The sequence below is a fragment of the Lissotriton helveticus genome, chromosome 12, assembly GCF_964261635.1.
Source record: "Lissotriton helveticus chromosome 12, aLisHel1.1, whole genome shotgun sequence".
Classification (NCBI taxonomy): Eukaryota; Metazoa; Chordata; class Amphibia; order Caudata; family Salamandridae; genus Lissotriton; species Lissotriton helveticus.
In genome coordinates, this window is record NC_136073.1 from 323,554,581 (window position 1) to 323,581,008 (window position 26,428).

The 26,428-nt window shown below is 42.0% G+C and overlaps 1 protein-coding gene across 1 annotated transcript; it reads left to right on the top strand.

Moving 5' to 3' along the window:
• Nucleotides 1-3,475: 3,475 nt before the first annotated feature.
• MAF (MAF bZIP transcription factor) lies at nucleotides 3,476-8,829 on the top strand. Its single transcript, XM_078671520.1, has one exon. It carries the CDS (start codon nucleotides 3,890-3,892, stop codon nucleotides 4,946-4,948), a length of 1,059 nt encoding a protein of 352 aa, XP_078527646.1. The 5' UTR covers nucleotides 3,476-3,889; the 3' UTR covers nucleotides 4,949-8,829.
• The last annotated feature ends 17,599 nt before the right edge of the window (nucleotides 8,830-26,428 follow it).

The window sequence follows — 26,428 nt, forward strand, 5'->3', positions numbered from 1 at the left end:
CAGCTCAGCCTTCTTAGGTTGGTTAATTGTGTACCAAAAATAGAATAGAAGGGCCAGTTTCTTCAATGCTTAGAACCGGCCGTGCGGCATGAAGCTAGGGTGACCAGACGTCCCACATTTCCCGAGACAGTCCCGGTTTTCAGAGGACTGTCCCCGTGTCCGGATGCTTTTGCTAATTTTTAAATACATGTCCCAATTTTTGGGACAAAGGACAGGACTTCCTGCAAAGCAGCATTCAAATGTATGCTTTGCTCTCCTTTGAGAGGCGCATCCAAAGTCGGAAGCAATGTAAGTAATGTATTTGTTTCTGTCAGGCAACACAGAAGCAGATCGGCTGGCGCTCCCAGCAGAAAGTGAGAGTGGGAAGGAGGAGGGAGAAATGGAGGAGGGGGGTTGCAGTCTGGAGGTACTGCCACAGCTAATATCATGCAAACATAGTTTTCTATAAATATGTCCCAGATATTATACATATACATACATTAATGCACATATATAGGCACATTTACAAAGCTAAGTTTATACAAGTTACAGTCATATATTAACAAGACGCCTAGCATAGATATATGGGCCTGTATTTACAAGGCCAGCCAAAACCGGGACAGGACAGATATAGTCGAGAGAATAAATGCTTTAGTGCTTCTTTTATGTCGGTCCTCCCCAGGATTTTGTTTCTCAAAATATGGTCAACCTATATGAAGCACTATATAAAACACGTCATTCTCGTCAACGATTGGCTACACAAAATCGCCTATGGTTTGCTTACAGAAATTAACCCACACCACCTCACCGTCAATGCCTTTTTTGCAAAGCAAAAGAACATGAAACATATTTTATTCGAGTGACTCTGTGTTTGCCAAGCAGGTGCACGTTGTTCCAAAAGCAAGGCGTTGCCCTCGGTTTGCAGCAAACTGTTGTTTTTTCCCCCCAACAAAGGGGAACATTCACGACTCGTGCGGCGTCCGCATTCACTTACACTGGCGAGGGTTTCTCTTCCCCTAAAGACGGGCTCGAAGGATCGGCTATAATTAGAAACTTGCCCGCAACGGCGTGTGGAGGCGGGGGTGGGGTGGGGGTGGGGGGTGAGGTGCAATGTCCAAGTTGCTGGTTTAATGTGTGACGAAGTACCTGTCAGAAGACAAGCTTCAGAGATCTATTCTATTTTTTACGTAAATAACTTTAAAGAGCGCGACACCGAGGCTTCCTTACCGGCGACATAACGAACACAAATTCAACTCTTGATATTCCTGCAAAATATGCTAAAAAATAAAAATATCAAACGAGCAATTATATTAATATATGTCCGTCTCATTTTTTTGAAGTATGCTATATAAAAGTTGTATTTGTTATTGACATATCACTTGAACATGTAATATACGTGCTAATTATTTCGGCCTTTGCCTTTTTGTACCTGGACTAAATGTGTTCTTTTTTTCTGCAGCCGAAAAAGATTTGCATTACGGTACAAAACAGGTCCCATTCTCTGCAGCGTGCACTAACTTCGGTGCCTCTAACTCCAGGGTTGCTGAGTGCCTGGACTGGGACCAATACACCATCAGCGGCCAATAGGTGGCGCTGTGGAGGCGTGAACCAGCCGAGGACACAATAGAATATTGTCTTCTCGCTCTTTTGCAGGCAGGATCTCTTGCTGTGAAGATTTACAAGAACACGGGGGAGGGGTGGGTAGTCGGCATTCAGCCGTGCTTTATGAAATTAACTAAGCGGAGCCAGTACCACAACCCTCCAAAAACCGCACTCCAGGTGCATTTCTAGATCCTGTCACTGGTGAGAGGGATCACACAAAGGTGCGTCTGACCTTAAGAAACACCAAAGCTAATGTTTTATGCGACATTTAACAGAACGATCTGTTATTTAAGCAGTTGTCCTTTTACTCTGTTTATGACAACACTTTGGGTGCCTTTGCAGAGGCCAGCTCCCACTTCAGCAAATAACACACCTGCCAAAATTGTAACAGCCGAGGAACATGGATCCACGTGTCAGCGTGGGGTGCGTCTACAGAGAAGGGCTATGCTATGCACTTGTGTTTGTGCAGCGCAGCGAAGCAGGGGGGGTGTGCCTTGGTTTTCTCAGGGTGAACACAACCAGCAACGAATGGTCCTTTTCGCAAGCAACATAAGCACCAAAACAGGTCTGTGCAAAGCAGCTCACACGAAGCAAACAGGGTTTAGAGTTATGTGCACAGAACTGGTTTGTCCAATAGGCAAAGACCCCAAAGCGAGTATTCTGCAAAAGCGCACGCAAACAGCAGGATTCTACAGCAAAAGATTAATAAACACCTTTAGATAAGAGAAAACCCCGCTACCGGGCCACTATTGAAGCGCTTTGAAAGTGAGAGGCTGTCCTGCTTTCGCAACAGCGTCTAAACGTGAAGAGTGCAGGACAGTGTCTCTATGAAAAACTAACTTCTCGGCCCTGTGGCGCTCAGGGGTAGCTTTCCTTGGGGAGCACAGCGCCAAGTTCACCCTTGGCAGGCAGGGAGACGTCCCTCAGCTTTGTGGAGCGACAAAGAGTGCGGGCCAGTACAGGGAGTGCTCTCAAAATGAACAGCGTTACCCTATTCTTAATTGGGCCAGGGGGCAGTGCGCAGAGGACAACTGCGCCCTAAATCCATGCACTTGGCTACGACCTCCCTCAACCCTCCCCCGGAGGCTCGCGGGGAGATTTATGGGGGCACGCAACTTTCAAATTAACCACTTAGAGACCTGGGCACGAGCGAGCAGCACAGGAGCGCTGCCAATCTTCTTATGGCAAAACTCCTTTACATGGTGGCTTTCGGAGCCTCCCTCGCAAAACCCACAGACATAAAAAATGATACATAAAGGAGCCATTTTAAATTATGTGATCTTGGGAGGGCACGTGAGCTGTGTATTCGTATTTCTAATGGGATTTGCCAGTAAAGAGTGTTTCCACGTTTATATTGCAAATTATGATGCAAATAATCCGATGTATAGGCACATAATACCCCAAACCACACGTAGAGACACAATGCATTATTAAAACGACAAAACATGCATATAAAAATGCTGCAAAACAAACCGACTGCAGTTATAGTGTTCAGATCCGTACGTGTGCAGAGGAACAATAACGCATATTTTTGCCAGATAATGTGAATAATTAGCGCGTGTAGGAACACATGGTAAAGTGTAGTCAAGCATAGTGCTTCGACTTTTAGGATGCAGGAGAACAGCTCCCCCTGTCCCCTGGCGTCCTTGGGTACACGGCGCGTGCGGATGCAACGCCCCGAAAGGGTTAACAAGTGCAGGTCCCGGCTGACAGTCAGCTGATCGACCCTGATCGACAGCTCGGAAAGTTTCCTTGTTTCTAGAGCATTATGCTAATGACCAGATCCCGGCCGCCCATTGGCCCCGAGCCGGAGTCAATTTCCCATTTGAAACCCGACGTCACAGCAGCTATAAAACTCAGCAATGCTTTTAAACTCTCCTGTTGGAGGATCCCTTTAAAATAACCCTGGGCTTTCTTGTAGCAATTCGCTGTTTTCCTCACTCCTCGTGAACTTGTTTTCCTCTCCTCTGCCCGCCCCTATTGCAACTGTATCTCTCCTGGCAACTTTTGCAGACTCGAGGAGAGGGGGGTTGAAAAAAAAGGCATGAAGTGTTAACAAAATCTGAACTTCCAGCTCTGCAGCTCTCGAGGCAGCCTTCACTGCACGGGGAGGGAAAGTGCAGCGCCGATGCATCCGTGCGAAAGGCTCTGCCGGGGGACCAGCCTTTCCTGAGAGCCCTCCAAAGACTCCGCAAAGACTGAAGGAGAAAAGGGGGAAAAGCACCCAAAAGTGCCAGTGGAGCCGGCCGGCGGCGCGCTGGTGGCTGCCCCCCTGCACCCCTCCTGGAGGGCTGTCAGCAGCGCGGGGATGGCATCAGACCTGGCAATGGCCAGCTCCGACCTGCCCACTAGTCCCCTGGCCATGGAATATGTTAATGACTTCGATCTGATGAAGTTTGAAGTGAAAAAGGAGCCGGTGGAGAGCGATCGCATCATCAGCCAGTGCGGCCGCCTGATCGCCGGGGGATCGCTCTCGTCCACCCCGATGAGCACACCCTGCAGCTCGGTGCCCCCCTCGCCGAGCTTCTCGGCGCCCAGCCCGGGCTCCGGCAGCGACCAGAAGAGCCCCCTGGAAGACTACTACTGGATGACCGGCTACCCGCAGCAGCTCAACCCCGAGGCGCTCGGATTCAGCCCGGAGGACGCGGTCGAGGCACTCATCAGCAACGGCGGCCACCACCACCCGCCCCCGCCGCCCCAGCAGCAGCACCAGCAGCTCCAGGGCTACGATGGGTTCCGGGGCGGCCAGCAGTTCCCCGGCGCCGGGGGTCCCATGGCCGGGGAGGAGATGGGCTCGGCTGCGGCCGTGGTCTCCGCGGTGATAGCAGCCGCCGCCGCACAGAACGGCGCCCCGCACCACCACCACCATCACCACCACCACCTGCCCGGCGGCGGCGGCCACCACCAGCACCAGCCGGGCGGCGGCCAGCAGCCTCCTGGAGGCGGCGGGGGGTCGCTGCTGGCCGGGCTGCACTCGCACCACGGCGGCGGGGGGTCCTCGCTGCACCTGGACGACCGCTTCTCCGACGACCAGCTGGTCAGCATGTCCGTGCGGGAGCTGAACCGGCAGCTGCGCGGGGTGAGCAAGGAGGAGGTGATCCGGCTGAAGCAGAAGCGGCGCACCCTGAAGAATCGCGGCTACGCGCAGTCCTGCCGCTTCAAGCGCGTGCAGCAGCGCCACGTCCTGGAGTCGGAGAAGACGCAGCTGCTGCAGCAGGTGGAGCACCTCAAGGCCGAGATCTCCCGGCTGCTGCGCGAGCGCGACGCCTACAAGGACAAGTACGAGAAGCTGCTCAGCAACGGCTTCCGGGAGCGCGGCTCGGCCAGCAGCACCGACAACCCCTCCTCGCCCGAGTATTTCATGTGAGTGCCCTCTTCGCACCCTGGCTGGGGGTTCGATCCAGAGCCAAGCTTGCCACTTCTGAATTTTTCCATAACTTTTTTTTAAATTAAACTAAAAATAAAACAACCTAAAATACTTTGAGTTGTTGGGCTGTTTTAAGCTTCTCACATTGAGTTTTTACCATGACAGTTTTTAAGTTTGTTTTCTTACTTTTTTTTATTTTTTATTGGCTTGCTTCGTAATGATCCAACCAGCCACAGCACTCAGTTGGTCACTTGACGCTCTTTTTTGAAACTTGCCACCTGCTAAAGTTCATAAAGTTGGAGCTAACTTTCTTAAAGAAAAATTAAAAACGATACAAATATTGTCCGCTCGCGTCGAGACCCTCCTCATCTCTCCATAAGGCCATCCTGACATCGTCATGTGGCCACCTGCAGCCCCTCATGTGGCCACAGTGGTTCGGCTACCCTGAGCACTTAATTTGGCCACCTTGGTCTGGCCACCTTTTGAGCACTTCGCGTGGCCACCTTGATCCGGGTAACCTAGTCTCGCAGCGAGCAATCCACAGCTCTTCCCTGGGCTACACTGAACATTATATGTGCCCATCAAGACCTCTCAGTGTGACCAACCTGACCTCACAAAGTGGACCTCCCGAGCTCTCCTTCACAGATTTTCGAGCTTGCAGAATGTGAAAATTGTAGACTGCAGCTTGCTGAGCTCACACCCTTCTAGCCCCTTGTGTGCTAAAAGAACTAGAAACTAGATCAACCTGCCAAATCCAAGTCTGCAGCAACCCTTCGGTGTACATGTGAGTTTTTGGCCCTGGTTCTGCCAAAATTAAGACTTTTTTTCCCATTACAACACCATATTCATCTCATGCATTGTGCTTGCTATTTTTTGTTAGCAGCAATGGACTATAAATGTTTGAAAGAAAAGACTTTATGACAAAGGAGACATTATATTATTAAAAAAAGCCCTGCATGCTGGACATGTACGGTCTAATTATTGAGAATTTTTCTTTGTTTTCATTTTGCTTGGGAAATTGACTATTTGGAGACTGGAATGGCATGACATTCATCCTTTTTTTTCTTTTAATGCCTCATCACTTTTTTGGTTTAAAAGCAAAAAAGTGCAACTCAGATCCTCTCTGTGAAACATTGCATCTATCTTTTCTGAACTGTTTTGAGTTATGCAAAATCCCCAGACTTCCATTTAAATGCACTGAAGGTGTTTTATCAAAAGATGTCCGATATGGATTTTGATAATTTAATGTGGTGAAAAGAAGGAACTTTGAAGCGTGTTTGAAAAGAATAAGTGCTCAGAATGGCACAAACACCATCATGTTGCCTGAACAGTCTAAAACTTATTTTTTTAAAGATCTGCCCCATTTTTTGCATTTGGTTTCTGTCAAATGTGGAATGCTATGGGTTTTTACTCATAGACCATAATTTGATTTAGTTTTCTTACAATCTGTTGGCCATTTTAAAATGTATATGCTACAGATAAAGGAATGTTATAGAAACATTTGAAAAAAGTTAGATCTGTTTAGATGTAGGCTTTTTTTTTAAAGATTGATGCACTAAATCGTTTACTGTTGTGATGTAAAGGGGTAGAATTTGAAACGGGCTGTTAAAAAAGTAGTTTATGCAGCATGTGCTTGCAACTTAAATCTAAGTTGGGTATGTGTAGTTCTTGCTATACCACTGACTGTATTTGAAAACCAAAGTATTAAAAAGGGGCACCCCAGTTTATATTTATGGGGGTATTTTACATTCAAAATGTATGTTTTTCTGTTTTTCAAAACTGAAGTATTTGGGACTGAATTGCACTAAGATATAACCTATAAGCATATATGAAACCATTGCAAACATGTTTAGAACGCTAATACAGTTTTATGCAGTTAAAAATGGCATTACTGCACAGTTTAAGATGATGCAGATTTTTTTACAGTTGTATTGTGATTCAGAACTGGATTTTCTGTAATTCACAAATTCCACATACTTAAAGGCAATAATCCGTAAAATTTTATGTTCAGGGATTTATACCCTTTCTGTCTTTTAAAATGGAAAGCAAAGGTTATCACAATAAATATAAAACAATCTTTACAGTTATTTTTCTTTTTCTCATATATTTTGCTGTGCAAAATTGTTTTATATGTTAAGTTACTAATATGCGTGTTGGTTTTATGTGCTTGCTCTTATTTGCAAACTTATGGTTTCATTGAAAAGACACCCAGCGTACAAAAATAACATGCAGGTTTTGAATCTATACTGGGTTCACATGTGTGCAGGCTGGAAAAAGAAATTACATAATTTGTACATGTCTTGCATGTATACAGTAAAGTCAGATTGGTGGCAACATGACCAATTCACAGTCCACAAAAAATGACATATGAAGATATCTCAGACTAATTTTATAAGGTGGAAAGATGTGAGAGTCTTCACTGCTTACAACCTGCTCCTTTCTACTCTATTGTCCTCCACTTTTAAGTTATTAGCCTTTGACATTGGAGGTAAACAAATCTCATAGTAGCACAATAAGGCTGAAGCGTGTGTCCTTGCCTATGTTCCCATAATCTGGACTAGTTTAGACATTCTACTTTTTGCACATGTCCATCGAAAAAGTAATCTGTATGTGCACATTGATGTTCACGTGCAGATAACATACAGAGACGTGCCCCAATAAAACACTTACTCATGCAGGCCTATGACAAGTGGAAACATTTTTCAAATATATATTTATTTTATAAAGCAATATTTGTGATATAATATGACCTGCCCTTTATAGTTAGCATGAACATACTTTGGCTCAACTTTTAAGTGGCAGTCTTTACTTAAATTTGTAGTATTTAGCAAAATGTCCCCTTTGCTGGTCATCCGTGGTCAATTAAAAATCGAGCGGTTCAAAGTGCATTACTTTGATGCATTTTGGTCTCCAGGAGAATTGATGGCAAAGTCTGCCTTTCGGATTCAATGGACATGATGCAATAGTGTGATTATCTCATTTCTGTGACTAGCCCTTGTTGGCTTGAAAAATCACACAAGACTAAAAGAAAGGCAGTGTTAACTATTTTAGTTAAACGTGCACAGGAGGAGCTGTGAACGCCTACCTAGCCAGTTACATCCAGGAATACAAACCACTTGCAGCGATATCGCAAATGGCACGTCTTCAACCCTGAACCATATCTTAGCTCGTAAAAGCAAATTTCCTCTGCATTGTCAACTTTTGCATAATGTGGTTTTAGACGAAGACAACCTACAGTAGAATTTGTGTAAATGGCTAGTCCTGGGTATAGGTAGAAGGCTTTCTAATGATAGCCCATCACTGCAGGCAAGTTTAATATGGCTAACCCTCCCTGTGGAACATTTGTTTCTGCTTTGATACTTTATGTAGCCACAAAAGCTTTACCCATTAACATTTAATCACTCATGTTGCACCACATGATAAATGAAGGCCCCTAATCCTATACCCCAGTTCACTTCAACTTACATTTTATGTAATGTATAATTACAATGCAAACCGACTACACATTGTTGATTAGAAAGTTACCTACAAATGTACATTTATCTTGTCTTCCATTCAATATGCACAGAATATAAAACAGCAGGATCGCCTAATGCAAGCAAACAAAAACGCCCTGTTCACACCAAAAGCATTTCCTGACTTTCAAAAGTCTCTTCTCCATGAAGTTCAAATTGAAATGTTGATATTTTTTATTGAATTGAATTTTTCAAATGAAAGGGATAGTGTTTTGGGAGAAAGTGCTGCTAATCTCTGTAGCAAAGATTCTGTACCTGCAAAGGGAAAGCAAACCGCTTTGACCATGTGATACAGATGTACAGTGTAATTTAAAATTTTTACCAGGCAGATCTAACCTTTTAATAAAAAGAAAGTGAAGGCAGTCACCAAGTTTCCTGTATTTCTTTCACAACAATGCCTTAAAAGAAAGATTACAAATGAAAATGTGTACTATAGTCTGATATCCCTGATGTGACGTATGTTTTTTTGTGCTTAACCACAGTTACAGTCTTTCAGTGTGTGATTGGATCAATGTGAATTCAAAGCTGGAAGTTAGCTAGCCTGCAGGGTCTCAGAAAGGGCCGTGGCCTGAAAACAGAGTCTATTCCTAAAACATTTAAATGTTAAGTTCATTTTCGGCTCTGTCATATCCCAAGGTATTTTGACATACTGTTTCTGCATCCATGTTTCTTAATGCTAATCTGTCAGTGCTCCCCATGCTGCAGTACGCTGCGAAAGTAGGTTGAACCGGTATCCAGCACTTTATGAGCAGGTAGCAGCATCACGTGGCATATTTCTGTCACTAGCAATCTGCAAAGACATACTTTACCAAGAACATGAGTATTTAAACATACATTGTCATATATATTTATTAGAAGATTTTGTTAAATTGTGAGCACCTTACATTCATAGTGATATCTCTGAGTGACACTGGTGACATTTCTAAGCATTCCTTCAAGAAACATATGAATAACTACTAAAATATGTTGAATCTTTCATTAACAGCGTCTTTTGTATCCGCCTTTTAAAATGTAAATTAATTTATTTTTGTGGTTTAACACTTTGACTCAGTTACACGTTTTTGTGAAGGCCTTTGGCATCCAAGAGTGACTTCACTTGTATCAGTAACAATGTCCTATTTCTGCCACTATTTAGCTTTCCTAATTTATTATCTAGAATGAGAACACAGTGCTGTTACTAAAAATGTGTATACATATCCAGCTTCTTTTATTGTCTTACCTATTCAATTGCTATGCCTTAAACCTTGAATTGAGATAGGTGATATTATTCTTATGTTATATTATTCTTATGTTAATTCTACTCTCCATCGTGTTCCTTTCGTTGCACATATTAGAAGTTCAGGGGACAGGGTACATTTATAAAGTAAATGTTTTTCTTTTTGGTGTCCTTCTTTTCAAATATGACCCACTACTTAAGTGAACAAAACAGTTTTAATGATTAGCGTTAAATATGTCATGCAACTAGGTTTAAAGACCAGCAGAATTTTATTCGCATGCGCTGACATTATGATTTTATATACATGACTAACGTTGTTTATTGACAGTCCATTATAAAAATATTTATGCCTGAGTTACTGCGGACAGCAGGATTAAATAGTGGAAGAAAATAAGTTGAATTCAAAACATTTCTCAACAAAATTGACTAAAATTCACTATTTTGTAAATGCCACACTGAATTGTATATGGTATGGATGACTATGGAATTCTGTGAAGTAGGATGATTCATAACTTGTGAAAGCCTTTTTTGAATGTCCTTCCAGAATAAAAATCGAATGTAGAGTAGGTGATATCATAGGATTCATTGCGGAAATGATGTCTGTTGTACAAGAACAGAATCTTCTCCAGTTGCGCAACCACATTACTCTCATTACATAGTGTGCGCTTCTGACAGGAAACACTTTCTAACTCCTTATGTGTTCCTAATGTTAGATAACTCTGTGCTGTTGTCATCCTGATCTCTTATGAAACTTGGACTGAAATGCCTCCTCAAAACAATTCTCTAAAGCGAAATGCTTAGTTTACATTTTGAAACAACATTTTGGTAGGCTGCAGTGAATTTAATTTGTGTTCCAACTATGTCAAGCTCTTTCTCTTATGGCACACCACATACATAAAATATATTAATTATATTTGTTTAAATGGTTCTCTATATGTAAAAATGTCAGTATCTTTACGTATGTAGACATTCCAAGCCCTAGCCCTTGTCAAGTAATGGTCAAAATATAGAGGGACAGGGCATGTAATGCGCTTTCACTTGTAAAGATACCTACATTTTTACGTACAAGGTATAATTTATACAGGCAATTGAGTACTATATTTTATAAACTATAATAAAAAACGGAATCATATTTTGTCACCTTATTTAACATTGTTTATTGCTGTTTGTGTTATTTGTTTTCAAAATCAAGATAGACTATATATTCTTTTCACCTCAACTACTCCATCATGCACAACTTATATTACATTATGCTTGTCCGGCATGAGTCACATTGTATTGTGAGAGGAAATCAAAAGGGAAGGTAGTTCTTCTTAGTCTCACTGTTCAGGCCTTTTGTAGCAGCTTGATAATCTTTAGTATAAGAGTTTGTAAACTATCGTAAATAATTTCCCGGGTTGTACAACATCACTTTCACATGTGCCAGCTTAACATTGAGACATTTTAAAACTTAAAAGAAACCTTATGTAACATCCCACCTATTTATAGTATATGAGGTATCTAAAGCGATGAACACCTAATTTCGGTTTACTTAGGAGCACTTTGAGAAATTGAGTTTGAGGAAGGTGATAAGATTAATTTGGCAAACTGGAGGCACAGGGGCAGGTCCCTTGAATTGTAGTGCACAATACAGATCTTTTATTGCATCTTTGCAATTTTCGGTTTAATGGGAAAAAAACATTAGTTAAGCTTGCAACCATTAAGCATCAAAGGCTAATCATAGTTGTCTGACCCATGTCTTTATGGAATAAAAAAGGCATGTTTCTGTTTTAGTGAACCAAGGAACCCTTATCCACAATGTTGGATGCTCTAGTCATTGCTCGATGTGACCCCACTTCTCCAACATAATGGCGGTTCAAAACATCAGCTTATGTTTGTGAAAGAAAGCAGCTTCTGGCAGTGTGAAACCATAATGCAGAACTGTGCTCAATAGATCATATAGCAGAGGTGTATTTTCAAAATGTTTAAACTTATCAAGCAATTTTAGAATTTTAATCAAATGCAGTATAGTTGCCTTAAGGCTAAAATAATACCTTGAATTGCCAGATTAATGCCAGGCATCACACATATCTCACACCTATATGTGCCCAACTATACACCTAAAGAAGCAGACAGGCAACACTCTCTTGTGGGGAATAAGCCATGTCCTTGATTCAGCTCTAGTCTCTTATGAACAATGTACTGCATTTGTCATAGAAAGTTACATTTTCTATTTGATTTAACATACACTATATATATAATGACAATAAAAAGCAAAACAAAAGTCCTCAATTGCTGAATCAATTAATTTAATGTTGTGATAACATGAAAGTAATTGTTTCCAAGCAATGCAAAAGATTTTGAAACAGAGTTACAGATTTTGTTAAATTTGTAGGATATGAGATTTCCAGTGTAAAAAAGCTGATGCACTTTAATTTTCATTTTACTAACACAATATAGCTAGTACAGACAGTGTTAAACATTTGCAGTACTCTGAACTTGCATATATTTACCGCCCTTTATGTAACTAATCATCTCAAAACTGATTGTCTCTTTTTAATTTTTGATTTTCCTATTATGTAAAAAAATGTGAAATCCATATTATTGTATCAGGAGCAGCGCGTGAAATTGGTTGTAAAATGTATATAGGAGTGAACTGATAAAACTAAGCAAGAAAGACTGAAGGATAGCAGAAAACAGTAGACCAAACACAGCAGTGGTCACAAGTTGACATTCTGAATCATGAATAAGTGTTTTTCAACGTGTTGGGAATTTATTGAGATGATATACAGCGCACCATTGTTATATCCTTGGCACAAATACCACTTGGTGAATGCACCTATTTTAATAATCTAATAAGAGAATGTACAAATATATTGCCCTTTGTACATATGTGGTTTTGGCCAACTCTAGCCATTTTTTCATGTGCAATGTAAGAACAGCAGACCGTAGCCCTTGATTACAATGGGTAGACGGTGGCATCCAAAACTATTATTCCAACCATTACTTTAGATTGCATACTTGCTCCCTTAAATTACAACAGACTTTTATTAAACCAAGCACATACTTTACAGACCCCAAATTTTCTGAAGCTTCAAAATAGATCAATATACAGAAGTGAACTTGAGGCACAGGTAAAATATTGGTTTTTCCATGATATCTCATTATTTGAGATTGTTAATCAGAACTGCAGCTTAAAACTAATCAAAATCCAGTGCTTTGACCACTGAGCTGTGTACTTGCTGCAATGTATGAGTCTGCAGTCCTTACCTATAAACTAATGTATTGTTGTGAGTTGCCTCAATATTTTGATTTATGGCGGATTAAAAAAAAAAATTCAGTTTTAATTCAAAGCAGACTTGGCAATAAGGAGCTGTTGTTAATTTCATGTTTGGAAACTTTGGATACATGGGACTATCATGCACATGTATCACATGGCTGATTACAAAATAGGTTCACAGCAAAAGCCCAAAAGAAGTTAAAAAACAGAAGAGTATATTTCTGTGATTTCTATTTTTAAGACTATGAAGATTTCAACATTCTACATGGAATTACCAAAATAGAGCACACTCTCTCGTCAATGTAGGGAAATATAGCATCTTTCTTCAGCGAAGCAAATAAAGTTTAGTGCTAATGGAATAAGATTCTTATTATATGTCTTTTCATTGAATTGTTATTTTATCAGTATTAGTAATGTGCCAGAAGGGATTGGAGATCATCTATGTAGGTGTCTTTTATTGTATGCCTGTCCAAAGAAATCGGTTTGTCATAACTCTTTAATGTATTTCATTTGTAAATTATTATTGTGTGTAGCATGTCAAATATATTTTGATGTAGACCAAATAGGGTGATTTCTGAAACCAAATACAGACACAGATATACAGACTTATTTACGTGTAGATTAATATATATTTATTTATTCATTGATGGGGGGGGGGGTCCCAAGTAAGTATTATTTCCTTGGATTTTAACCCCTTATGTGAGCAACTTGTTGATGGCATATGAGGATTTCAGTTACTGAATAGATGCTATAAAATTCCTTCTGATATACCTAACAGTTTATTCAGTAACACCCATCACAAGTTATGTTGTATATCCATTAACATTTTTAAAACAACTATTCAGTTCAGCTACATTTCATTGAACATCAATGCGAAAAGGAACATTGGAAACTGTTAAAAAATCATTTGTGTATGAAATCCAAGATTACATTTTATTATTAAAAAATCCACCTTACTACTTAATCATGACATCACATCAACATTACTGAAATTCAATAAAATGAGGAAATCTGACAATTATAATACTGAATAAATGCGAGAAAATGCATTCTCCTGTGTATAAATTGCATGCAAGTCTTTAGAAGATGAGTAATTATTTCAAGGGAAAGTAAAAAACCTGGACTCGTTTGCTGCTGCCAGAACTAGATGCTATGTCTATTTTTTCTTTAGCCAAATTTCTACTTTGTATGAAACTGAAAAAAAATCTACAGTTGCCAGATTATTATGTAAACCTCAAGGTTCGTTTGTTAACCATAGCAACAAATACCATTATAGTGGAAACTGGATAATTTTATTTACAATTATGGAAATTATCTATATTGTGATTGGAGACGTTACCTTTTCCTTAATCATCATATCTGCTTCGATATAAATCGTATGATAAATTGCATTTATTATCAATTATAGTTGGAAGATGAAAACATCACATATAATACAGAAATATTTTTTTAGAGCAGCCCTTGTATTTTATTGTGTGTTATGATTGGGCCTTATATTAAATGGAAATATGGATAATAGATCAGAGATCACTTGAGTTACTTGCAAAGAGGTAAACTAAAATGTAATGTCTTTTCTTTCTTAGGCTTTTTCTGAGTGGTGTTAGCACCAAAGTCAAAGCAGAGTAAACAGGAAGGTCATATTCTATCAACTGGTTTCTCTATGCCCCAGAAGTGTACAACTGGAGGAGTAATTTTGCTACGTGTTTCGGGGAACTTTCATATCAGGAATCAGGATAGTGTATCAACCTTTAAAATGGAAGACTCCTAGCAGACCTAAATGTTCATATAAATCTAAATGATGGATTTGAAACAGGAGTTCAGGTATCTTTGTTGTATAATTCTATTAAAAATATGTTTGATTGTGAAGGTTTCTTGAATGCAATGTGTACCTAAAAATAGGTTGTGAGTGAGAAAACAGACACCCGTAATTCACACTGAAATCATCAAAACGTATTGATTTGCTATAAGGGAGAGGTTAATCAGAAATTATGCAATGTTTTCTCACTTGTAAAGGGTTGGACTTGCATCATTTTCCCTTTGATGCTTCATACTAAATTTCTGCTGTTGTCTATTTCTGCATGAATGCCAAGAGGGAAATAGAAGAAAATACAGATTACCTCATGTCGTCATAACCATAATATAACTTAACTTAGAAAGTTGTAATCTGATATTCACACACACACATCACATGTTCATATTAAAGACTGAAAGCAATACTCTGGGTAGAGTTCACAGCTGAGGCAGAGAACCAAATTGCTGTTTTTTTGCAACCACTGTTATATATATATTTGGGATCGTATTTCCAGAAGAAATGCCTTTTTTGTGTTGTTAATAACTTTGGCACCATTTAGCGAATCACCACAAAACTTTCCAAAATGTGCAACTTTTTGTCTAGTTTGCACATAGAAAGTTTCAAGGAGAGCTATTAAGTGGGGATTGAGAAAAAGAGTGAGTCCTAAGCGCATTTTCCCCATTATTTCATAGGAACTTTAGGCACAGCTACAGCCCAAACCTCTGAACTGATTTACACCAAATTTGACAGAAATCTAACTGTTGGTGCACTAAGAGTGGGTTTTGATGTAAATCCGTTCAGTATTTTGTGAGCAATTAATGATCAAACAACGTGTATAGCTAGGATCCGAGAGATCTCCTGCTGAGATCTGACTGGCTGCCACCACCTCAAGCAGGAAGTAATGACAGCCATTTTAGGACTCTGAACTCAGTATTAAGTCCTAGGAAAATGCTAAAAAAAGACATAGGGGGCAGGGCACAGATACCCTGCTCTCATAGGCCTGGTGGAGGGGTCCCAGAGGGATCCCGACTGGGACCAAAAACATTAAAAAAAAGAAATTGCCACAAATTTGTGGAAGATCTGCTAACATGTGGCAACATTTTTTTCAGACCACCAGTTTGGCCAAGACCTGTGGGGAGTCTCACCATTAATTTAAGGGGGGAAGGTCCAGGGACCCATACCCCAGGACCGGTAACTTAATTAAAAAGCAGGAGGACCATGCACCTCCCCCCCCCCCATAGTCACTGAATGGCACCGGGGATCGCATCTTCTGGATCGGCTTAGTAGTAATTGTCCTGGGGTGCAGGCAGAGAAAATGTAAACTTCTCCCACTGGGAGGGAGTAGCTTTCTGCTTCTGCCTTGTAGGAGAACAAAGTAATCCAATGCCCGTGCTCTCGGAGAGGCACATCCTCTGATTGCTCCCACCCCACAGTAACAAAGGAAATATGCTTCTGTGGGGTTGGAGCAGTGCCAGTGCCCTTTTCACCCATGATGGGTGGTAGCAGTGGAGGCTGCGTGGGCCCTTGGTCTCACCCCGCAAACCCCAATGAGGGACAGTTTGTGGGGTGCCCCCAGTGGCTATTGGATTTGTTTTTAGTAAAGAGTGATCCGATTGTGGACCTAAGGGGCTGGGATTAATAAATACTGTGTGTCTTAACATACCGCCTATACCATCAATACTGAATTGTTTTTTTATTTCATAGCGAAAACATCTCACCTTTGTTTCTCTAATGGTCAGCTTATGACTACTGTTGTATTTTATAAATCATAAAAGATGTACACTGACTTAACCATGTGTCATATACCCATATAACACTGTGATCCCCAAAGCAAGAGAAGATAATGGTTTGTGTATATAATCTGATATTACATTTAATTAATAAAATAAATATGTATACATAACATGGATCACAAGGACATATGCATACAATATTTTGATCAAATCTGACAACGAACATTGACAACCTTGTATTATTGTTAACTACTGTTAGACATTCAGTGTATTATATCAAATCAAAATAGACAAAAATTAATAGCGGGTCCTATAATGTTGGTTAATGGGGGTACATAATTTGACCCTCTGAGGTATAGTCCAAGTGGTACTAAGTGTCCCTTTCCTTAGTGGTCCGAGATCTTTAACTACTACTTGGAAATGTCAATATTCACATTGCCATTTTTGGTTAGATCATTCATTCCTTTGTAATTATCGATAACTCCTGGCCACACCAATGTGTACACCGACACATTTCAACCTTCCTATAGGTCCTTTATTATTGTCGATGAAGGTCTTCTTCAGGGCTTCTGGAATTTTAATGGGACATTATATTAGGAACATGAAGAGGAAAATGTTAAAACCCCGGCATTCTCGTGAGAGATAAATCCTTATAAGTATGCACAGGGGGAATTGAAGCACGCAAATGTACTGTTCACGTTGGACGATCCTACATCGTCGTGTAGCTAGTAAGTTCTGGGCCAGCACATGTCCTTCTCATTCAATTGGTGTGTAAATTCAGTAGCTGAAACTCTAGCTAGAAAAGATAGAGATGAGGGATACTTCTCATCATGGACCTGTTTCATTTAACATTTAGGTGCAGTTTAAGGTTGTGTGAGGAAGACATACCTGGAACTCTCAGAGGATGTCTTGTTTCCAGAACCGTATCTCAGATACTGCAGTGGAGGTGCTAATCCCCTGAAAAAAAATAGACAGGAGTTTTTAGACGGATGTGTGAGCCAGGATGCAACAAGTCTAATTGGTGCCCGAGGTGGTAGGCATGCAGCTTTTCACTGTTAAAGTGCCTTCCGGCGGGTCTGGAGTTTGATCTGTGTTGGTGCACTATTTTTGTCGATTCGTTAGGGGGCACAACCTCTTGTAGTCCCCTACACACTGGTAGTGCAATGGCTGTTTTCTGCTCATTGTTAGTGCCCTGAGTAATATGTGCCTTGGCTAGGAGTGGGTACTCTGGTACCCCACTGAAAAAAAGGATATAGTTGTGGAGTTTAAATTGTTTTTGAAAAAGGGAATGTTGGTGTGCCCACAGGGACCCAGGGGCTCCCTTTCCGGCCTGCAGAAATAAATATTAGCTTGGGTAGGCACAATGGCATCCCATAGAAAAAAATATGCCTGCTTCTGAGCAGCCCCATGAAACGGGTCTGCAGGCAGGGAGCTGGCAGAATCACGGGAGCCTTGGGCTCCCCACTCGGCGCTTAGAAACAAAAATTAAAACAGTGGATGTTCTGGGTGGGATAGGACACCCACAAAAAATAAAAATGTAATAATCCTAAAGTCAAAAATAAATTATGAGCCATAGCTGTTCGTCTATTATTCACTACTCCTTTAAGGAGAGCCCCATAATGCTCAGGGAGGGCTTCACAACTATATAATATTTTTGGCGATGTCCCTTATATGTGGGCGGGGGGGCTGTAGGGAGACCTGCAGCCCCCAGCAATACTAGATGAAAAGCATAAGTATCCTGGGTCATTTACAACAAGTCCCCAGGAGAACTTACCATTTTTTTAAAGCATTTCCCATTGTGGAGCTTTTGCTCTACAGCTTGGATTGCATTGCAGCCTAGGGGCCTATTGAATTTTATGTGTTAAAGACATCACATAAAATAAATGCCCGTTATGTGGTTAAATTTACCCTGCATATTTTTGTGTTGTAAAATGTGAAAAGGTAGAACAAATTATATATATATATATATATATAGATATATAGATATATATATATATATATCTATATATCTATATATATATATATATATATATATCTTTATAAAAAAATGCCTCTGACAATTTATTTAAACATTTTTTACCCCCAAAGTGTTATAATCAAAACTACATAAAAAGAAAGGGTCACAGATGTAGTTCAATAAAACTATATTTATTTATTTATTTATTTTTGGGAGTCATTATTGAAACATGGATTTGATTAAAATTATTGGTAATTTTTTGAGAAACATGATGATCTGCTATTTATTTTTAAAATGTAATCCCACATGCAATTTACTGCTTGTCCATGCTAACTTAAATATATAGGAAGTATGATACATCCTACTAAAGATCATATTTTGGAACATGCTCGTGTGATTGAAAACAATTACCAAACTCATCCAGTTGCAAGACATTTGTCTTTCCATCACTACAGCAATAGAAACATGCTTACATTTTTCTGCCTGCTCCATGTCCTACCAAATGAAAGAGGTGAGGACACAACAGTCACATTAAAGAAATCCAGAATCGAGATACACAGTGGACTTGCAGACCAAGACACCATTTTGTCTCAACACCGAAGAAGAACTTGCAGTTCACTTAGGTTAAATAAACAAAACAAGTAAAAGCTAGAAATAACTAGTAGATTATTCATTCGCCTTTTCTCTGCTATACAAAGATGATATATTCACCAAAATGTATAATGAAGTTCGAAATCCCCTAACAGAGTGTCAATTAGATATAATATGTGAGCTTTAGTTGGAAATTACACATTGCTTTAGAAATTGTTGAAGTTTTCCATTTTATTAGGAGCTATAGGCCCATAGAGGGCAGACATGTGGCGTTGTTCTTTAATTATAGATCAAGGTAATTTTCATTAAGTGAGAAATCAGTTTAGAAATCAGAATTATAACACAATCTGCAGGACACCTTAAAAATGAATTGTGTTACATATTGTGTAAAAACATTCCTCTTAATCATTTATGACAAGCACACAAATTGCGATGATAAACAAGGAATTGTCAAAATAATCATCAATTGAATAATGGAGATTGTTTTTTATGTATTATAATTGAAAACATGTTCTAAGATGGTGCTCACGATTGTATATTTGAATGAATTCTAACTGAATGTCCTTTGTCAGTGTTAATTAATGAATGATGACACATTGAGTGGGACAGTGATTTGACCTTATAAACACGGAAGTGCAAAGACAACTCTGAATGTTGACAAAGGCACAAAACGAAACTCGTTGATACGTGTAACTCGTGATATTAAACACATTTATTTCCCTCTCTGTGACTGCTGTCTTTTCTTGTGAAGATTTTTGGAGCTGGATAAATATCGTGGTACCACCCCCACATACGACGAGCACCCACTCTGGAATGCAGAGGCTTTCTTGATGGTTTGGGCTGAAAAAAACAGAGAGGTGGTCTGAGGCCACGCCCCTTTTTACACCTCTCTGCAATGCAGCCGCTGTTGCGCTTACTGATGGTACCTGGTGGGCTAATTGGTCCACAGGAACCATCAGCATTGAAGGGGAATTAATTCCCCAACTTAAAACGCACCACAGGACCTGCTTGCACACGTCACATATGCCCCGCCCCCCCCTCCCTTCACCACTGTGCAAATGCGCCCTGTGGCGTGTTTTAAGTTGGGGAATTAATTCCTCTTCAATACTGGGGGTCCCTGGGGGCCAACTAGCCCACCAGGTACCTCCAGTAAGCGCCACAGACCTCCGTTGCAGAGAGTTGTAAAAGGGGCGTGGCCTGGACCGCCTCTCTGCAATACAGCCCTGTGACCCTTACAGGAGGTACCTGGTGAGCTAGTTGGCCCCCAGGGACCCCCAGTATTGAAGGGGAATTAATTTCCCAACTTAAAACACGCCACAGGGTGCGTTTGCAGAGTGTTACTGGGAGGGGGCGGGGCCTCGGCAATGTCTGTGTTTTTGTTGTTTTTTTTAAGAAGGGGGGATGTGTGGCCCCCTTTCCTTTCCTATTTTGTGGCCCTGGGGACCCCATCCCCCAGGGCCTGGCCCCCTTTTAAAAAAAAAAAAAAAAATGTAAATGGGAGAGGGGAAGTGTGAGCCCCCCTCCTGTGGCCAATTCCGGCCCGGGGTACCCATCCTCCGGGGCATGGCCAAACATCTTGTTTTTTTATAGGAAGGGAGGGCTGCATGCCCCCCCTCCTAAGGCCTCTATTGGCCCAGGGACCCCATCCCCCGGGCCCACCTTTATTATTTTTTGGGGAGGAGGGAGGCTGCGTGGCCCCCCTCCCAGGCCACTTTGGCCCCGGGGACTCCATCCCCGGGGGCCTGGCCATCCCTTTTTTTGTAAGGGTGGCCGCTCTGCTCTCCTCCTCAGGCCAAATATGGCACCGGGGACCCCATCCCCCGGGGCCTGGTCTCTCCTTTAGAAAAAAAAATACTCAGGGGAGGAGTCCACGAGGCCCCCCTCCTGGGCCTCCCGTGGACACCCCGGGACACTGCAGGAGCCAACCCCGGGTGGTAGCGGTCCCCAGGGCTATCACTAGCTCCAGGAGGGGGGCCGCGAGACCCCCTCCCAACATTGACAAAACCCCGGGGGGTGGGGGCCCTGGGCTCAGGGGTCCGTTACGGACCCTCACATTTAAATATACATGCTCCAGGGAGGTGGCGGTCCCCAAGGTGTGTGGGGGGCTGTGTGCCCCTGCTAATTAAATATTAAAATCCCCAGGGTGGCGGTACAAGCCCCCCCACAGATTAAAAACAAGCCCTGGGGTGGCGGTCCTTGGGGCTGCGGAGGGTCATGTGCCCCTGCAAATATTTATGAAAAGCCTCAAGGGTGGCGGTCCCTGGGGCAGCATGGGGGATTGCGCCCCCACACTTTTTTTTCAATGCCCCCGGGAACTGGCCCACCTAGGGGCTTCAATTAATCAAAGTGCAAGAGCCCGCGCTTCATTTTTAAAAATTTTCTCATCCGGATTCTCGCACCCAGCCTGGGTCCTTGTGGGACCACCTGAGCAGGCCTAAGGGATCAGGATGTTTCTACCCTGCCTCCTTTTCTTGTTTTATGCATTTGTTTTACTGCTTTCTTGTGCCTCGGAGACACCATGATGGCTGCCAACATTTCCTGGTTTGAAGTGTTGACAGCCAATTAGAATGCAGCTCATGATCAGCAGGGTGCACGGATCCTCCATGCCTCTATATATTGAAACTTTTATTTTTTGCTTTTCTCAGCAACGACTGAACGGATTTACACCATTTAAGAAAAACAGTGCTTTCTGAACCAAGCACTACCTTTCTGCCAAATTTGGTGTAATTCCAAACAGCAGTTCGAGCTGTAGTCGTGTCTAAAGTTTCCTATGGGAAATTGATTTTTTTCACCTCTTTTTCTTGAATTTCTCAGGAACTACTGAACGGATTTAACAAAAAGAGTTCTTTCTGAAACAAGGGCTAGCTTTGTGCCAAATTTGGTGTAATTCCGTTCAGCTGTTCGGGCTGTAGCCGCGTCTAAAGTTTCCTATGGAAATTAACATGGAGAATCCCCCTTTTTTCTCGACCCCCGCTTGCCGAATCACCTTTCAAGATGGGAGCTGACCGGAGCGCCCAACTCGTTTTGAAAATTTCGCGAAGATTCGTCAACTGGCCCCAAAGTTATTGGAAAAAGAAAAAACGCTCTTTGAATAGAAACAAGTCCCTAACTATAACTACCTACTGGCGTCTGCCAGTAGGTAATATTTATATATATATATATAGTGAGTACTATCTGCAACCCGCAGTCCTCTGTTTATGGCTATGTGGTTCCTCCTATGGGAGTTAATGAGTGAACTTTAAAATCCCTGTCTATGTTTCTCTGTCACACAGAGCTGGCATTGAGGAAGGCAAACAAGCCGAAACGCGTCTGCCAGGTGTTACAGCAGTGGCTAATTTTCATCTAAGCAAGATGTGCCCGGATGGTGAAAATAAAGCTTTTCTTTACCGTACCTGAGCATGTGTCAGCCCGTTTTTAGAGAAAGCGGGATTGATGGAATATAAATATATATATGTATGGTGTGTGAGTAGTTCTATGGTTGTGTCAATAGGTCTATTGAGATTCTGTATGGGTGATTGTATGATTAAGTGGGTGTATGAGTAGCTCTATGGGTGATGGTATGGCTGTGTTGTTGTATGGGTGAGTAAGTGGTTGTTTCAGTAGCTGTATGAGTGAGTGGTTCTATGAGTGGCTAAATGGGTGAGTGAATGGATATTGTTAGTAATTCCATGGATGAGTGAGTGGGTGTACGACAAGTTGTATGGATCTGTGGATAGGTATGTCAATTGTTCTGTGGGTGTGTGAGTGAGTTCATGATACTATAGGTGTGTGAGTAGGTCTGTTGATGATGTCATCAGTGATGTCATTTGAGATGCCATCAGTAGTTTAATCAGTGATGTCACTGACCATGTCATGAGTGATGTAATATGTGAGGTCATTGGAGGGGTGTAAGTTAAAGTTAGCTCAGGTAACTATAACTGCTGAACTTCTATAGGTTTGTATGAGTGAAATGTGATCCTTACTACAATGTCCCTTTAAACTTTTGTTTTTACAGTGCATTTCTAAGTTTTTCAAATTTCATTTCCTAACTATAACGTCCCTGTAACCTTTGTTTTTTCATTACATTTCTAATAGTTTTTAAAATTCTAATTTGTAACTGTGACCTGTAACCTTTGAGAGGGAGTGTATGAGTGAGTTCGTGAGTGTCTCTGTGGGTGTGTGAGTGAGTGTGTGAGTGTCTCAATGAGTGTCTGCGTAGGTCTGATAATCCTATCAGAGTGTCTGAGTGGGTTTGCCAGTGCGTCTATGAGTATGGGAGTCAGTCTGTGAGAGAGTGCATGGGTGTCTGAATGAGTCTGTGATGGGTATGTAAGTCTCTGAGTTGGTCTGTGAGTAGGTGTGCGAGTCTCGGAGTAGGTCTCTGAATGGGTATGTGAGTGCTGAGTAGATCTGTCAGTGAATATATATATAAGTGCCTGAGTAGGTCTTTGAGTGGGTCTGTGAGAAGGTGCGCCAGTCTCTTAGTGGGCCTTTAAGTGAATGCATGTGTCTGTGGGTGGATATGTGAGTGAGTACATGAGTATCTCTGTGAGTCTCTGAGTAGGTATGTGAGTTTCTGAGTGGGTCTCTGAGTAGGTGTTTGAGTGTCTGAGTAGGTCTGTCATTGGATATAGAAGTATCTGAGTGGGTCTGTGAGTGAGTGCATGAGTCCGTGAGTGAGTGTTTGAGCCTCTGAGTGGATCTGTGAGTGAGTGCATTAGTTTTTAAGTCAGTCTGTGATTGGGGCATGGGTCTCTGCGTGGGTCTTTAAGAGGGTGCATGAATGAGTGGGTTTATGAATGAGTGTGCGAGTCTCTGAGTCAGACTATGAGTTGGTGGATCAGTCTCTGAGTGGGTGTTGAGTGAGTACATGAGTCTGAGTGGGTGTGTGAGTGCATGCATACATGAGTCTCCAAGTGGTGTGTGAGTAAGTGCATGAGTCTGAGTGGGTCTGTGATTGAGTGTATGCATTTCTGAGTAGGCCTAAGAGTGGGTGTGTGAGTCCTTGAGTGGGTCTGTGAGTGAGTATGTGAGTGTCTGAGTGGATCTGTGAGTGTGTATATGAGTCTCTGAGTGGGTATGTGAGTAAGTGCACAAGTCTTAGTATATCTGTGCGAAGTTCATGTGTTTCTGAGTGGGTATGTGAGTGGGTGTGTGAGTCCCTGAGCAGGTCTGTCAGTGGGTACATGAGTGTCTAAGTAGGTCTGTAAGTCAGTGCGTGAATGTCTGAGTAGGTCACCGAGTGGGTACATGAGTCTCTGAGTGAGTCAGTGAGTGGGTATGTGAGTGTCTGAGTGGACCTGTCAATGAATACATTAAGTATCTGAGTGGGTCTGTGAGTCACTGATTGGGTCAGTGAGAGGGTGTGTGAGTGTCTGAGTAGATCTGCAGTTGATACATAAGTGTATGAGTGAGTCTGTGAGTACACAATTCTCTGAGTGGATCTGTGAGTGAGTACGAGTCTCTAAAGGGGGTCTGTGAGTGAGTGTGTGAGAGGGGCCGTGAGTGGGTCATGAGTCTCTGAGTGGGTCTATGAGTGAGTATATGAGTGTCTGAGTTTGTATGTGAGTCTTTGAGTGGTTCTGTGATTTGGTACAGGAGTGGTTATGTGAGTTGGTATACGAGTGTCTCAGTTAGTTTGTGAATGTTTGTCAGAATGCCCTCCGTTTGGCACTCCCCTGCTCTGTTTTCCTTTTCTGCTTGTTTTTCTGCCCTCTCTTTTGACTTTCCTGCTCTTTTTTCTGCCCTCTGCTTTGCCTTTCCTACTTGTTTTTCTGCCCTTCATTTTGTCTTTTCAGCTTGTTTTTTTGCCCCTTTTGCAATGGTGTAGGGAGTGTGTGTCAATATTTATCAAGGACCCCCTGAGTGCATGGAAATAGAGTTCCTAGACCAGGGAAAAGCAAATAATTTGATATGTATCAATCTAGGCAACAGAGAATGTGGAGAATAGGGAGTGTGTGTGCCCTTCTTGCCTGGGCCGAAATCACTTCGGGGACAACATCACCTGGGGCCTAACAAAATTCAAAATTGGTGGCAGGCCGGGAAAGAGATGACGACTCTGCTTTCAGCAAGCAGGAGCATTTTGAGAGCTAAAGCAAACAGCTATCTCCGGAGGGTGGGCACCACAGAAGATAGCAGGATCCAGCCCAGGTAGTGGCGGTCCCCAGGCACATATACAGCTCCAGAAGAGGGGGCTGCGTGCATTTTGTGCAATGGCTAACCACTGGGAGGTGGCGGTTCCTGGGGCTATATTTGGCTCCGACGGGTGGTCGCGTAACCCTGCTCCCTCTTCTTTTTTTTTTTTTTTTTTTTTTTTAAAGTAACTGGCCCTAGGGAGGTGGTGGTCCACAGGACTAGCAGTCCACATCGGCCCCCTCTTCAATATTTATTTAAGTCCTGGAGAGGTGGTGATCCCTGGGGCCTGGGGTACATGCAGCCCCCATGCTGAATTTTAGCAATAGCCCTGGAGAGAAAGTGGTCCCTACAAGAGTCCGCGTGTCTCCCTGCTAAACTTTACCAATAGCCTTGGGGAGGTGCTGGTACCTGGGGCCCAGGGGGGTCCATGCAGCCCTTGCTAAATTTTAGCAATAGCCTTGGAAGGTGGTCGTCCCTTGGGCCAGGGGGGTCCACGTGGCCCCCTAATAAATATTATTAATAGCCTCGGTGGTGGTGATCCCCGGGGGAAAAATAAGCCTTGTGTGCCCCCTCCCTATTTTAATAAAATATGCATGTCCCAATGGCCTGGCCCACCCATGGGCTTCATTAATAACAAAAGTAGGAGACTGCTTTTTCAAAAATATTGCTGTTGATTTGCATCTCGGTCATGATTTCACAGCAAAAGTGATTTTTTGGTCCTGGCGGGTGGCAGCGGAACCCTACTAAGGGTCCAAAATAAGGGTTCAGGGTATTCCTACCCCACCTCTTTTCTATTTTTCTAGCTTTTTTGTGGTACTCCACTGAAATCGAGCTCCAAGATGTCTGGCAACACTTCCTGGTTGAAGTGTTTGCTGCCAATCAGATATAAGCACGATATCAGGTGGGTTAGCGGAGCCTTCATATCCCCAGATATGCAAATTTAGATTTCCCTTAATATCTCAAAAACTACTAAATGGATTTACATCAAATACCAAATAGGGCACTTTCTGGACCAAGAGCTACCTTGCTGCCGAATTTCATGTAATTCTGTCCAGTGGTTTGGGTTGTAATCATGTCTGAAATTCATATTGGAATTAACATGGAAAATGCACTTTTTTTTACCCTCCCCTTATTCTTGGTCTCTGCTTGATGGATCACCCTGAAACTTTCCATGCACAACTAGAAGCATTGCGCACTTTTTCTGGAAAATGTTGTGAAGATTTGTCAAATGACGCAAAGATATAGGCAAGTCAAAAAAATGTTTTTCCTATGGAAACATTGTCCTAACTAACTATAACTACAT

Bases quoted from the DNA above. Each gene is read 5' to 3' on its own strand.
- MAF (XM_078671520.1), top strand. From the start codon at position 3,890: ATGGCATCAGACCTGGCAATGGCCAGCTCCGACCTGCCCACTAGTCCC.